This window comes from Stylophora pistillata, chromosome 7 (assembly GCF_964205215.1).
Source record: "Stylophora pistillata chromosome 7, jaStyPist1.2, whole genome shotgun sequence".
NCBI lineage: Eukaryota > Metazoa > Cnidaria > Anthozoa > Scleractinia > Pocilloporidae > Stylophora > Stylophora pistillata.
The window spans coordinates 2580371-2596320 of record NC_142525.1 but is presented as its reverse complement, the minus strand read 5'-3'; the positions used below and the strand labels follow the sequence as shown (position 1 = coordinate 2596320).

The 15950-nt window shown below is 38.3% G+C and overlaps 1 protein-coding gene and 1 long non-coding RNA gene across 2 annotated transcripts; one reads left to right on the top strand and one right to left on the bottom strand.

The window, feature by feature from the left end:
- Positions 1 to 648: 648 nt before the first annotated feature.
- Positions 649 to 15369, bottom strand: LOC111329763 (uncharacterized). Its single transcript, XM_022934534.2, has 21 exons — positions 15256 to 15369; positions 14209 to 14595; positions 13161 to 13421; positions 12373 to 12648; positions 11297 to 11581; positions 10672 to 10959; positions 9935 to 10246; positions 9379 to 9438; positions 9014 to 9082; positions 8760 to 8894; positions 8129 to 8168; positions 7652 to 7712; positions 6721 to 7171; positions 6164 to 6274; positions 5664 to 5851; positions 5149 to 5271; positions 4363 to 4433; positions 4227 to 4267; positions 3540 to 3636; positions 3350 to 3449; positions 649 to 3114 (listed from the first exon to the last, which is right to left on the bottom strand). Exons 1-21 carry the CDS (start codon positions 15329 to 15331, stop codon positions 3064 to 3066), a joined length of 3483 nt encoding a protein of 1160 aa, XP_022790269.2. The 5' UTR covers positions 15332 to 15369; the 3' UTR covers positions 649 to 3063.
- LOC148726144 (uncharacterized) lies at positions 12605 to 15362 on the top strand. Its single transcript, XR_015990144.1, has 3 exons — positions 12605 to 12745; positions 12912 to 13021; positions 15246 to 15362. It is a non-coding gene; the product is annotated as an uncharacterized LOC148726144 (long non-coding RNA).
- Positions 15370 to 15950: the final 581 nt, after the last annotated feature.

Below are 15950 nucleotides of genomic sequence, written 5' to 3'. Positions count from 1 at the left end.
GATGGCGTATTCTCGAACAGCGATAGATTTAAACTCTGTCTTGGTGTCTTTGCTTTGCAATTAAAATTGTCTCTCGTTTATAGCGATCAAGAAGTATGGAATATATCACTCCTTTAATCTTCCCGCTCGACGTAATTTTCATTTTCAAATGTGTAGGTGAGTTCATCTTTAGCATATGGACTAATTATAGCAAGTGAACATTTTACCTACAAAGCAAAAGCTGTATGACCCACTGTTAGGGGAAAGAAATAGCCAAGTTTATTCATCCATTCTTGGGCTTTTCAATTCTTAGAAATTCTTCAGAGTTTGGTTTAAGGAAATTGCGGTTTTGCCCAAGGGCCTAGCGTGACTTTGAAAGTAAAATCAAACTTATTTGATTCCCAGAAATACCGATATTTATAAGAATCATTTGTGAAAGTCTCGATATTGATTATCGATATCGATCATATAGTCGCACAAATTCACTTGTATTTTCGTAATTTTCCACGCTATCGCTTTCAAGAGAAATAAAAGAATCCTTTTTAGGCTGTCACAAGCGAACAATTGACCAGACTGATCTTACGAAACTTTACCCTAGTTTAGCTTACGACGTCCCTCGATGAGAATTAGACATGGGATTTCGCGAGATGAACGATTGTTACACATGCATATCCATAAAACTGTATTTTTATTTCATTTCAGTGTAAATGATTCCACTTAAATCTTCCTTAATAAAAATACTTAGTACACATATGGCAAAGCTGTCAATAGTCGGCTTTTGCCTTTTTTTAACACTGTTAGTGGTCCCGAAGTATTGGTTAATTAATTATAATTTATTATTTTCGTCTTCTACGTACAGCAACCAACCAACAAAACAAACAACACGACATTCTCTTGAATAACCAGTCGCATATCAATATTTACATCATAGCTGACAAACAACTCGAGTTGGTGAAGTTTTAGGCACCAAATTTAAAGGTAATTCCAAACAAAACATGTCTCGTATGAGCTAATACCTCGATAATCAAATCCTCTTTTTCCCGAAAAATTTCAGAAAACTCTAAATCTTTAAGATAATAGAATAAATTACAGTAGGAAAGGTGAAATAATGAAAAAAGTGAACGACATAAAATGCAAAATGATTAAAACCAATGATATATCATGAAATGTAATGAGTTGGTACCGGATAAAACACATTCCATGGTGAACAAAACTGAGGGTTATAAGACTGGACTACACTAGACTAGAATTTTAGACAATGCAATAAGTTTCCATGCTAATTCCAAACAATGCATTAAGTTTCCAAGCAGCTAAGTTTATTAGAACATGAGCTCATACCTCGTGCATGAAGACAATCAAACCCTTTCGATTGAGCAAAAATTACAGAGATGTTTAAATTTGTAAAATAATAAAGTAAATTGCACAGGCAACTGTAAGAGAATTTTAAGAAAATGAGCAACATAAAATGAAAATGGTTAATACAAATAATATGAAATAGAATAAAGTAGTACAGATAAAATAAACTCCGTGCTGTATAAAATTAGGTGTAATAAGATAAATAAATTATAGACTGTTATTTTCTACAACTGAATATATGCAAGAACAGTTTTAACGTTAACAGCTGTGATTTTAGGTGTGGTATTTTCTCAGTAAAACCTCAAAGCTAGCATTTAGCGATAAAAATTGATAAGTCATCATACAGATTTAACATAAATGAATGTTATATCTTTTTGAAAATAATCTGAAATATTAAAACTATACTAAACCGAAAATATACCTAAGCATCCAGATAAGAATCGTTATTTAGTTATCTTACAAATCTATGTTCAGCCCGCTATTTTTTTCCTTCCCAGAAAACGAAATTTTAGCTTGAAACAATTTCGGCATTTTGTAATAATCACCTGCCACCGCGAACAGTCTTAAAATCAATTGCCATTTGTGTGATCACTTGAAAGGCTATAACATGGAAATTTTCAGTAGGAAGCCTGTAAGCCGCAGAATTTCTTTCTACAAGGAGTGTTTGTTATTGTGCTATATATATGAATAATTCTAGTTAACATTTTCTCGAGGGCTCATCATCAATATAGATCTTTATAATCTAACTGTGCTTCGTAGAGTACAAATAACGCGCGAGACAAGTACAAATATCACGCCATATTTGTACTCCAGAAATATCCGCAAAATTCGCCCGCACTGAAATAACAATTTGGCGTGTTGGATGATGAATCTCTTTTACACGTTTTTTTGTGTAAAATATCGCACAACTCGTAAAAAATACTCAGCGAAACTATACACAAAAAAACGTCTAATAAGATATGTCCTTCATCAACGGGCATTTTCCAGCCATCTTTTTCTTTGTTATCTGATAGGTCCATTGATATTGTTAGGGAGTCAAAGCTATCACTTTCAAAGCTATCGAAGCTTAAACTTTCAACAAATTTGCAAAATTGATTTGATTTCTCAGGGATGGGGTACAAATTTCTTAAAAATCGAGATGACAGCCTTAATACACGCCGCCTGATTCAGAGTGCTTCCCGATTAAGCGTCGTAAAAAACGAAATAATGTAACACAAATGATCGATCAAATTGAAGATAAATAACACGTGAAGCTTCGCGAGGTGGCTCAGAGTAAATACAATTTGCGACCCCAAGCGGAGGAAACGGGGAGCGACAGTTCGCGATTTGTTTGAGCTCTGCAAGTGATTGGCTGTGAAAGAGGAGCAAATTTCCTACACCAATCATGGACTCAGTTGAACCTGTATCAAGACTCGTTATAAGTCAATAAAATGTTTATAAATGCCAGACATGATAAACCTTTCTGCCTGGCAACTACGACATGTTGATTTTGTTTTTAACATCTTAACATTGATGATTTCCATAGTTTCCTCAAAGGTAAACTAACTACATTGTTAGTCATATATAACGGTACCGTAATTTCTCAGTTCTCTTAATTTCTACACTGGCATTCGTGTTCTGTCAATATTTAACATGGCAGCACCACCGAACGCATTCCAAACAGGAGTTTTGCGATCTGCGATGTCTTGCACCAGTGATAAAACATGGCCAGTTTCTATCTCAGTGGCATTAAACGTTCTCGTAGACTCTTCCATTGTATGTTGTCAGATTGACACAGTCCTGGAATAGTGGATGAATTATTCCGAATGAATCAGTTAAACAAACGAAACAAACAACAAAAAACACTCATGAAAGTCTGATTTAATCAAAAACTTCCAAAACTTTCGCTTTTTTAAATAATCCTAGCTAGATCTCTTGAAATTAAGATGCGGACTTGTACCGGCGTGAACCGGTTCTATGAGCTCGGCTGGAAATGATTAACAAAAAGGGACATGATTTTTTGTGCACATTTTACCTCCATCTCCTCGTCCAGTTGCTTTAAAGCCCTGTAAAGTTGTCCAAACGTCAATCGCTTTTCAGGATCTTCATTCCAACAAGAGAGCATTAGGTCATATCTGAAATAGAAACAACCCAGCATAAAGAGGCAAATCATTTCACTCGTTTATCTAAGTTCACTTACAGAGATTTGGGGGAGTTTGACTCACACTTTTTCGTCTAAATGCTGCGGCTTTTCTATTCTGTAGCCCCTTCGCAATTTCTCTACGAGCTCTGCTGCGTCCATGCCGGGATATGGGCGGCCACCTAACGATAATAAGAAACATTTATCACCATTATGAACTAATAAGGTTATTAATAACTAAATTTAGAGTTGGACAATGAAAGGAATGATCGATCTAAGAATGAAGAAATTGACTAAATTGAAATAGACCACCATATGCATGGACCAATAAGCGAATATGAGAATGAATGAATGAATGAATGAATGGATGAACAAATAAATGGATGGTTGGATTGATGGATGCATGGATTGACGGATGCATGGATTGACGGAAGGATGAATAGATGAATGTACGGAAGGATGGAAGAAGGAATGGAGTGATGGATGGAAGAAAGGATGGAAGAAGGAATGGAGGGATGGATGGAATAAGGAATGGAGGGATAGATGGAAGAAGGAATGGAGGGATGGATGGAAGAAAGGATGGAAGAAGGAATGGAGGGATGGATGGAAGAAAGGATGGAAGAAGGAATGGAGGGATGGATGGAAGAAAGGATGGATGTATGGATGGAAGGATTGATGGATTGAGAGATGGATAGATGGATGGATGGTTGCACGGATGGATAGACGCACGGAAGTGAATGAATGAAACTTATTCAGCAAAAGATAATCTTACCAATAGTGACTATTTCAAAGACAAGCACCCCAAAGCTCCATCTAAGTATAGCAAGAGAAACAAGAGAAACAAAAGGTCACAATGACGTTAACTTTTTCTCGATTTACTCGAACACCTCGTAAAATTTAAAACTTACACGTCGCTTTTTGTTGTATATTGTCCATGTTCTAACGCCTCCAAAGCTGTCCATTTCACTGGTAGACGTCCCTTAAAAAATCAATGCAAACATACCGGTCATACTCATTCAGGTTTAAAACTCCCCTGGGACTATCTAGTGCACCCGGGAATCCATTTTGGCCGCGTTGGCATGCGTTTCGTGGAAGTGGCAGGCGTGAGGACAAGGCTCACCGCCTTCTGTAGCACATGTGCCTCATTGTGCACAGCCTCTCACTCGCACGCCTGCCACTCCGGCGCCCGTGGTTTGCAGGAGGTGAGTCTTAGCATCCAATAGAGGAAAAGGGTTACAAGGCGCATTAAAGCCCGAATTTGATTGACGTCAGAATTTTCCTAATAATATCAGCGCGCTGCCACAAACAACTGCTTAGCCCCACATATTAAACGAAGGAGAGGGTCAAATACACGGAGCTCCCCTTGCTTAGGTAGCTGCTGACCCAACAAGGTGGTGATTGACACTTCAATCCTCAGAATCACTGACGTCAAATTTCTCCCCATCAATTCAACAAAATGTCACGACTTCTTCTAAAATTTTGAGCCTCGAAATCAGCATATAAATTCTTTCCACAAGTTGTCACAAATTTGATTTCAACAGCAACTGTTAGGATTTGTTGAAGGTCAAGGTAATTATTCCTAAAATGTTCATTCTTTTATTCTCTTTAACTTAACCCTTGTTTTATTAGACAAGAACGAATTATACCACCTGGTTTCAATTAATTAGAAATCACCCCCCTTGCTTATCACTTACCTCAGAGCTTTTTTGGTACATGCCCCTCTCATGAATGTTCCGTGCCATCCCAAAATCTGTAACTTTACATGTCAAATTTTCTCCCAAAAGGACATTTCTGGCTGCCAAGTCACGATGAATAATCTAACCGTAGGAAGAAGGAAAATAAATGTCATTAGGCTCAGTAGGTTATGGAATAAACTCGGTCGATAAGGCAAGTGGTCAGTGAGCAGGGAACTTGATCGAAAGGGGCTGGTGCGAGCCTCACTGGTTAATTTTGTGGCGTCCTTAAGCAAGAGAATTTCAATCTGTGCCAAAAGACTCGTGAATCAAAAGCACTTCTGAATCAAAACAGAATCTCTAAATTCAAAACAACTCTTCGAGGAAAGAATTTTTTTTCGGCGTTCGAAGTTCTTTGCCACTGACCTTTAAATCACAGATTAACACCCACCATCCAGGATTACAGCAAGTCACTAGAGAGATCTTAAGGAATCTTCACAAGTACTAGTAGTAACTAAAATGAGCCAGTTTGTTACCTTCGCTGCGCTGAGGTGCGCCATTCCGTCGGCAATCTGCCACGCAAACGTCATAAGCTGACGTGAGGTAAGTCGTACGCTGGGAAGCTGTTGAATATTATAGTAATCGTCTTTGAAGCCCCGTTTCTTCCTCAAGAAGCCCAGCAGATCTCCATAAGGCGCAAATTCTGTGATCACACAGAGAGGCTCTGGAAAAACAAACAGACATTTCACAATGGAAAATTATATCAATCTCTCGCCAAAACGGGGGAACGAGGAGAATTCCTAATCCCCCTTGAGACCCCAACAACCATCTAATCCAATTTAACCACCTGCTATACCACTGAGTTACAGAGAACTCCTTAGTGACGTAACCCATATTTTGAGTTCATATTTAACATAATGTATTGTCGAAGGCCTCCTGTGTAACTTGAAGCCTTTAGTTGATCAATTTCGAGACTTGAAAACTGGGCGGCGAGCGCTTCAGGGAAAGGTTCATTAATGACTGATAGTGCTCTCACCTGATTTTGTGATGCAAGCCAGAAGTTGTACCACGTGTTTATGTGGTGAGAGTTCCTCCATGACCTTGAGTTCGGATAGCAAGTCTTTCAGATGAGATTCACTCGCATTATCTAGCAAAATGAGGTAGTAAATAAAAATCAATTGATTAAGTTCAAACAAAGATATGTACTTCTTTTATACTTCTTCAAGTTATGTATGACATGGTAGATAGTAGTAACTTTCGTTATACCATAAGGAAGTTCACTTACACAAACAGCTCTCTCTGCACAGAGCGCTTAAATATATTGTTACTCTCTCCACCGGACAGCTTACTAGTCCGTGTCAGTTTAATCCTCAGAATTTCTACAGGTTTCCCTACTGGTTAGTATCACCAAACCCTGTCGGAGCAAGGCACTGTGAAAATTAAGTGCCTCACCCAAGTATATAAAAAAATAAGGCAGTACGGTCTTGAATCTGGGCTTATGGATTCGATTCCAAAATGCAAAACGCTGGTGAGTGATAACCAGAAAAAGAATCTATAAAAATTACTACATGCCCTTCAATGACTCTCTCTTACCTTTCAATGTTTTTATTGCGACGACGCTCCATCCACCGTCATTGGTAACATCCAGTGCATAACCTATCTTAACAAGGCCAAACTCTCCTCGGCCAATGGTAGATTCAATCCTTAATCTGTCCCTTGAGATTTCCCAATGACGCCTCGAAGGAACCATAAATGATACATTAGGTAACTGAGACCGGTTACGTTCCTTGTCCAGTGATTCACCTCGAGAGAGATGTGAATACTCCCCAATTTCCTGTCTCTGTTTGTTTCTTGTATTTTTGGATTGTTTTGACCGGGGAGAACCGGAAGTTTCGTGCAGATGGTTATATTCTGAAAGACCTCGCGCGACATGATAGTGATGAGTCACGGGGACACTCTCTTCAGCGTTCTTCGACTCTTCTGAAGAATATCCTCCATTGTAGTGAACCTCTAAAATTTCTATGCTCTCATACTGGTTTCGAACCTGCAAAGGATAAAATCATTACCATTATCATCATCATCGTCGTCGTCGTTATCATTATCATCAAATATTTTCGTAATTCTCCTCATTCTGTAACTCATCTTCGTCATGATGATTCTCATTACAAGGCAATGCGTTAAAAGATGTCTCTTGAGACCTAAGAACAGCCTCCAGCAACAGATCTCTCACAACTTGAATTGGTAAGCTTGACCTCTCCGAACTAAAATGTCAACCAGACTATTCTATATAGGGTCTACTTCTTAAATATTTTTAACATATTCGATCCATTTTCACTTTTGGTATAAAAACGTAGGTGAAGACTGCTTATATCTAATAGGTGTAATTTTCATTAAAATAGCTTTTCGGTTGAGGTTGACGCCACGTTAAGAAACTATATAAAGGTATGTAAGCACACTTACTCCTCACATTAACCTCCAGGGGGCTTATAAGTAACTCCTTTGGTATTAAGAAAACAGTATTTACCGGTATTTCTTTCAGTTCTTCCGATGAAGATATCGTAGAGGCATTGCCCAGTTCTCTCTCTCTGTAAATTTAACGAACATTAAATAGCATCATCACTGTGCTACTATTCCTGACTTCTAACTTTTCCTGGGCAGGATGTTCTTCCTCTGCAGTTAAGACCATGCAATTAAAAAGCTTACTCATTTATAACCTCAGGTGGAAAGATGCACTCTTATGTCTTGTTCAAGAACACAACGCAGTGACCTAGCCAGTATTCCAATCTAGACTCTGAAATCCGAAGCTCAGCTCGCCGGCCATTGTTGCCAGCCACTATGGGCAACTTAGTTCTCGACTTTCTCATTCGTTTCCTTTTCACTGCTGCTATGCAGACTTTGTTGCCTAAATTGTATTTCTTTTTCCGTTGTGATACGTGAACGTTGCCAATCTGATGAAAGCTCAAAGGAAAGTGGATACACAACTAAGGCTAAAAAAACTTACTTGAGGTGGTTTGTTTTTCTTTGATATCTGCACTTCCTTACTAAAAAGGAGAGAAAGAAGACAAAGGAAAATGTTATGATCATTCGTCATTTGCGAAACGTGGCTTGTATTCCCTCGAACAGATGTAACTAACCTTCTGACACAACGCAACTCAGGTCACATCTCCCCCCCTCCTCAACCCCAATATTTAATGAAAACCCTTCTACGAGCTGTAAAAGATCAGTTATAGTATAATGGGCTTCAGGATGGCCATCCTTGGTATTTCTACAATGACTTCTTAGAACAAGTAGATTTGGGAACAATTGTGACCTAATTGAACATTTCAATGTTTCGTGCATTTCAGAAATGAGTTATGGGGTGATTTACCCTCAATTAATTCCAAGGCTAGTTTTGAGTCTGTGGAGTACTGAGTCTGCGGATAAATATTGAAACAGTGAGAGCATTATATAAAATCAGCAACAAGTTCAGGGCACGTGAACCCCTTGGCCACATTGAGGAAAAAGGCCATCTTTACCAATGCATTTTTTTATTGTTGTTGTTGTCATGTCAAGAAAATTGAAGCTGCAATATAAAGGTGTCTAACAGTTTGTTCAGCTATTCGTGTTTCCATATCTATACATTCTTGACTTACTCTTTTGTGTGGCTTTCCAAAGCAATAGTAGAAAACCTGCTACTATCACTGCCAGAATTGCAATCCATATCAGAAGAAGATGATCAAATTTGATTGAGTTGTCTTCCACCGCGGTGTTGTTGGTTTCCATGGTGTCTGTTCCAAAACAAAAAGTAAGGAATGGATTTAAGTCCCACTCCAATCAAAGGTGATTTTCTTTCTTTGACAATCGTGTGACAGAAAGGATTCAAAGAGAAATGAATGCGAATGCTTACCTTCTGACTCAGTTGTAGAAGTCATCGTTGAAGCACCTGTAGTGCCCGCTGGGGAGGCTGCTTCTGTATCTAAAACCGTTAAATGCGTACTATTAAAAAAGACACTGAAAAGTTCTCACAATATTAAAGTCTCTTCCTAAATAACAAGCCAAAATTATATTATTAAGCAAATACTAAAACATAATTAAAAAGTAAAGAAGAAGGCCAGATATATTGCGGCACTGTAATTAGAAAAAAAAATTACTCAGCAGAAGCAGCACAAAATGGTTATCATAAACAACACAAATTATTAGGAATGTTGCTTATTGGCCACATAATTAAATAAACTTTGAGGTTTTTCTTTTAAAGTAAAACAGGACACTTACCCTGTGTGCGAATGGTAGTAAAGGTATTGGCAGTGCTCGGTATAGTAGTTGTGGTTGTTACTAAGTAGAGAGTAAATGTTAATAATTGAACTCCGCATAAGATCACTCCCAGGACGTTACTCTTAAGGTGGCAATGAGGACGCTACTATTTGAGCAGCAGGGTATTGCAATATCTCCAAACACCAAAAAATATAATAAAAACATCCACTCTAAAGTACAACGTCATTATATTATTTGTAATTACGTTTAGAGTGAGTTTAAGATTTCGTCTGAGTTCCACATTTATGAGAAGACTGATGAAAATTGCTTTAAGTTTTGTTGAGTTTAGATGCTTTAAAAATTTTTTTGAGAACTATGTCGGTTCAGAAATTCTCAAAACCCACAGATAAAAAGATTCGATTTTTAAACCACCTTCACAATTCTATGGTCAGTTGCTGTGCTTTAGTGAATTTTTCTAAGAGTTTAAGAGATGAGATTATTGGAGGCTTCTCGCAACAATTTACAGCTTGTCTGCTTTTGACGCAGATTATGTTGTAAATTTAAAAGCAGGCGTTACCTTGCGGATTTCTTCCGATCTGACAAAGTTCCCTTGACGATGAGGAACCTTCACCGTATTTGTTCCATGCTGACACTGCAACTGTATAATTTTGATTCCATTCAAGATTGAGCTTTGCAGAAAATGTCTCTGTGGTGTTAAAGGTTTTGAATATTTTCAAGGAAAGTGAATCATCTGAAGAAAAGTTGATTTTCCAGACATATAAAGTATACATCGTGATCGGGCTTTTTCCATCGTATGGCTCCAGCCATTGCAATGAGCAGTTATTTCCATTGACGGTAGGGCTCGATATTGAAGGTGAATCAGGAGGTCCTAAGAGAGAGAAGGAGAGAAAAATTCGAAACAGTATTTGTGTAAGGTATTTTAAGGATAAAAAGGCCAATTCATATCTGAAGACTCTTTGATAATTTATTTGCACTTTGCAATTAGAATCAACGGTGCTAGTGGAAACTTTGCGGAGAAAGGGCTGGAGAGTCTAAGCCATAGTGTTACTCCATTGCAGAACAAACTGTTAACCTTCATCCACAGTTCTTCTCAAAGGTATATTAAAACAAGAGTGATTCGCATAACAGGTGGTCAAAAATCTTGACAGAAATATGATCTAAATAAATGACTCTTCCTTGAACGTTTAGCCGCAATTTCTCTTTGTAAAAGCCCAAAGCGTAGGTAAAAAAAGAGTTGAAAATGCTTTATCACCTGACAACTGTATTATAGATTTTAGGCAACTTAATGTATACCTTGAGGAAGAGTGATACCAATGAATTTAGCGGCCTCTCCGTAACCAACCTCGTTCCTTCCTTCTATCTCAATTGTATATGAGCTGTTTTTCTTCAGATTCTTAATTACCAATGACGTTGCTGGGATACTTGCATATTGCTTTATTAGTTTTTGGGTGATACCATCCAAGACTTGTATTCTGTAGTCGAATACCTCAATGCTGTTGTGTTTAATTGGGGAATACCAAGAAATGTTTAATGAGAGTACTCCTGCCCTGAGGGCCTCTATGACTGGTGGACCAGGTAGGTCTGTAATGAAAACCATTTTTAGTCCTTTTTCACAAGAGCAAGATGAGTGGTGAATCACTGTCTGTCTCACTGCTTTTGAATAACTGTCACTTACCTGTCTTCATTCTCTACTGACTGATTCTCTGCATTTGTAAGGAATAGTGTGACCAGGAACCAACCTAACCTCCTGACCCGACTTTATGGATGACTCACTGATCGACTAACGGACCGGAGGATGGACTGACTTATTGACTGACAGTCCGATTGTGTGTTCCCCTCTCTGTCTGTTTATCTGCCTGCCTGCATGCCTGACTGACTGACCAACATATTGATCTGAAAATAACTTATCAGTATTTACCTGCTACAAGCGTTGTAACAGTGATATTTTCTGACTCTCCATAACCAACGATGTTTCTTGCCTGTAACATGACTATGTATGTTCTGTTTTGGCTCAAATGTTTGAGGTGGAATGAAGTTTCTTTAATTGCGTTTTGACTCTTCACTATACTTCCATTGACATGCAGTAATGTTATCATGAAGTCCAGTATGTCACTGCCTCCATTTTCAATAGATGTGTTCCACGTGACGTTTAATTCCAACACGTTTGGTGAAATTTTATGAACCTTAGGTGGGCCAGGTGAATCTGAAATATTGCACCAGTAAAAAATGTTTCATTGAAATGGTTCAAGCCCTAATGAACTAGGTTTTACTCAGATTCCACCATGCCATTAGGTCGCTTACTAAAACCTCTCATCGGTCTCATTAAATTTTCTCATCACAGGACGAGAGGGTATAAATATCAATTCTCGTTTCAGTGAATCCGCGATGGCCCATTTAACCAAGCATCACTATTAGAGTGTTAAACAATTTTAAATCATCATACTATAAGTTATTTTCAGCACTTAAGCTTTATTTTTTACGTTACAAAAGTAGTTGTCTGTGAGATTAGTCTCGAATTTTTGGGTTTGACAAACACAACACTAGTAACTTTGTTATCTTTTTTGTATCCAGTTTTGGTTAGATTCTGAGAAGTTGAAGAGTTTGCAAGAGCTGTGTCGCCTTAGGCCCGTTTCTCTACAGTCCCGGTAAATTAACGGGCCCGACGCTATATTTTAGAATCAAAATTTAAGGAATAGATAAGCAGGTCACCTTGTTCTGGCTCCCCGACCAGTCCATTTTGATTCTCTAGCTGACAGTTCTATTGTACAATTTTCAAAACATTTTTATCCCTCTTCTTGAATGAAGACAGAACTGCGTTAGGGGCCCGATAAGTTGCCAGGACCTTCGGCAAACAGGCTCCTGAATTAAGACGATCTCAGCGCCATTGAGTTACATTTCATCCAAGTATGCTTCGAAAACCAGGATCTGGGCTTTAAGTAACCACTGCTACAGCGCATAGAATGGAAAACATTAAAAAGGAAGTTCTGTACTTACGAAGTTGTTCTACGGTAATGTGATACCAAGTAGTTCCTTTCTTGTTGGTTGCATTACACGAGTACAAACCGAAGTCACCCAAAGTTTTCGGTGTCAGCGTCAGTGTGCTACCGTCATGCGTCGAATGCACTCCTTCTAAGATCTGCCGGCCATCTTTAAACCAAGTCAAGTTCGCAACAGGATTGGCGTAGAATGCGCAATGTAGAGTTGAGTTGTGATCGAGCCATGATTTCGTAAAAGGACTTGTTGAAGCTGTTTTGTTGATGTGGGGTCTATCTGAATATTGGTAAGGAAAATAACTTTTAACGACGCCATTGAAAGGAACTATGCTGGGTTTTATTTCAAGATAATGAATACACTTAGTGAGCTCAAGGTAAGTCTAGATTAATCTTTCCCAAACAGGTATGATTGCCATCTAATTCTTGCCAGCCAGTAAAGGCTTTTCTGTTATGTAGTAATGTAAACCAGTTTTAAACAAACCTCAAATCTAAACAATGTATAAACGTTGGCTAAAGTTCACATCTTGGATATTATTTTAGTCATACTCTGGTAGAAGTGTTGAGGAAATAACTTCAGTGAAACTTGCATTCAAGCGGAACACTCCATTGAAGAAAAGGAATCCAGAAGTGTCACTCCATTGAGGGAAAAGGTAGTTGGAGCATGTTTTAATTTGTGTCCCCTGCAACTCATAGAGGTGTCCACTGAGGGAGGTGGGACCCCCAAAAGAGGCATCACAGAAATTGGGGCAACATTATAATTTGAAGCAACAGAGATCTTAATTTACTTACATCTTACAACTCGTAATTTAACGCGATGAAAATCGAATCCAGCTTGGTTTGTGGCATTGCAGGTGAAGGTGCCACCATCTTTAAGTCGTACATTGGGAATTTGTAAAACTATACTTGTGTTTCCCCGCTTTAATACTTTACCATTGTTTTGCCATGTGATAGAGAGAGGTGGGTCACCTACTGCGTCACACTCTAGGCTGACCGTGTCCCCATCTTCCACATCGACTCTCTCATTTGGCTTTGTGATAATTCTTGGTGGAACTGATGTTAAGTTAAAAAGTATTACATGTCTGATAAATCTATTAGCGGTCTATCAAAAAACTTTCAAATCGATTGGCTACACTGCTATCTATTTCATGATAGATAATGAATAAAGTGATTGGCATGGGCCTGTCTTATTGTTGAGTTTTAAACGTCCAGTAAATTTTTCACTAAAACAATAAGATTAATCTTGATTTCGATACGTGATAGTTGATCTGGCCTTTCATCAGCTATCACGTATCGAAATCGGCAGTTCATTACTTGATCATTGACAAACAGAGTTCCTGGAAATGATTCATCACTGACGCATTTAACTCACGAAATCAAAAAGCTTTTTCAGTTTTTCAAGTGATTGGCTATTATTTAGTGACATTCAATTCCTTACGAAGCAATGAATAAGACCCGTTTGAAGGGATTTCACGAACACTTTAAGAGCTCGAAGTGGGCTTTGGTTTGACCAAACGTGCTTAACCTCCATTCAAATGGGAGGTGAAAGTTCGCAAATTTTAGCTTGTGGACTGAGACAGAAGTGCTGGTTTGACGTTATTTCACTTCATTATTGATTTACTTTCGACAAACGTGGTCGAGCACTTGTAAAAAAGGGGGCAGCTCTTACATAACAGCTTGTAAGGACATATCTGCTTAATTGACATTTGGCATTTAAAAATTTTTTGGAGTTTTTTTAACATATTCAGATCCCTTGGTTTTGGCCTCAAGGAATTCAGTCAGCAAACCATTAAATTCAAAAACCAAACTGTTCAGTTAAAACTTGGGTCAATTTACTTACCCCGTACGAGGAGTTCTACCAGGTCACTCTTTAACTCAGAACCACTCCACCTATTGAACACTTTGCAGACAAAAAAATCTTTGTCTGATTTGCTCACATTTCGTAATGTAAACACTTGTAAGCTTTCATTTTTATTGAAATTTCCACTCCAATGAAGCCTGGATGTAATAGACGAGGAAACTTGTTTCGTGTTCACCTCCCATTTTCTTGGTGGCGTTACTGTTATGAATTTGTTCCGAAAGAAACCGTAATTATACGCATTCCCCCAAACGACAGAAATAGAGGCATTCAAGTCACCCACGTCACCAAAGGTAAACTCCCAACGGAAAATGGCGTCAGAGCCCAAACTTGCCAATAATTGCGATGGAGGTTTCTTCGTAAACGACACTATAAAATCAAAAATAATTAGAGACAGTCACAACAGCTGTATAACCGCCAATTTTCAAGTTGTCTTGGGTTAAGATAACACTTTTTACTTAACCATTTTTCTCGGCACGAGCGGATGAAGTAATGGACAATCTTCTCAAGTGCCACTCTGCTCTGCCACTCTGGAAACTTAACAATGGTTCAAGAATTCACTAATGCCACCGATCCGTAGAAAGACTTGTTTGTTGTTAACACCCGTTTGTAACGAAAGAAGGATTAAGAAATGGGCTGAGCTCATGAAATTCTACCAATAGTCGGCTTAAGAAATGGGGCTGAGGATAAAAGTAATGCTCCTCTGTCTATCACTATTATCCATTTTGATGTGAAATTCTGAAGCTACCTGTGGCTATCGTTTAGCCTGATATAGATTTTTGACGAGTTCCTTTTATTGCTTCATATAAAGTATTTTTTGCTTTCTTTTCTTTTCCTTGTTTTTGGTTTTTGTCTCTTTGCTTGGTAACCATAATCTTGGTTCTATTTCTACTCTATTTGTCCCCAACAGCTTTATGTTTAAAAAGGGATTGACATTTTCATCTTGCTTCTATGTCGCAGCTAGCCCATGACTACTCGAAATTGTAAGTTTCTTATCTATTTAAAAAATGAAATTTCAGGTAAACTTACGACCAGTGCTGCATGATAAGAGAAGACTGAGGCAGAAGGCCAAAACAAGGATAAGTTGAACGAGCGAAGACATCATTCCTTTAGTGTCTCGTAGTAATTCAAACCATTCCAGATTGTAAATAAGAACTGAAAAACACAAAGTATTAGCGCATGAGCAGACAGTTTACACATCTGGGCTCATATTTCTAGTTTGTCGAGCCTACGTTCGATACATGTGTTAACTTGAGCTTAATATTTTGCACAATTACTTTGTTGAAATAGCCTTTCACCGCAGATGACTGGGGTCTGATTGTCAAATGCACGCAGACCATATGTAAAAATCTAATCTTCTCAGAAAAATTGTATGGCTGAGTCTTGGAAGCCGATTTTTAAAGGAAACATGGACTTGTGCTTTTGCCATAAACCCAATCATGATGCATCTTTGAATTCCATTTGGTCTTCCGTGCCAACTCTGTAAGGAACATTTCACTTAGATTTCGCTGCTATGTCATTTGAGGCCTTGGATTAAATTTGGTGAACCAAGCCTAGAGTTTGTTATAGCTTATGCACCTAGAAAAAAATACCACGGGTTCTCGATTTCCTCATTTGAAGTTCGAGGAGGTTTTTCTCCACCCTTCTCTTTCCTTGTTTCGTTTTGGCAAATCATTGCCCTCTGTGATATTGTGAAGTCTTCTGAAAATATACTTGCAAGTCGT

Bases quoted from the DNA above. Each gene is read 5' to 3' on its own strand.
- LOC111329763 (XM_022934534.2), bottom strand. From the start codon at position 15,331: ATGATGTCTTCGCTCGTTCAACTTATCCTTGTTTTGGCCTTCTGCCTC. The intron at 5,272-5,663 runs GTAACAAACTGG...TCCTACGGTTAG, and splicing joins CGCACCTCAGCGCAGCGAAG to ATTATTCATCGTGACTTGGC. The intron at 4,434-5,148 runs GTAAGTGATAAG...TGATTTTTTAAG, and splicing joins TGTACCAAAAAAGCTCTGAG to GGACGTCTACCAGTGAAATG.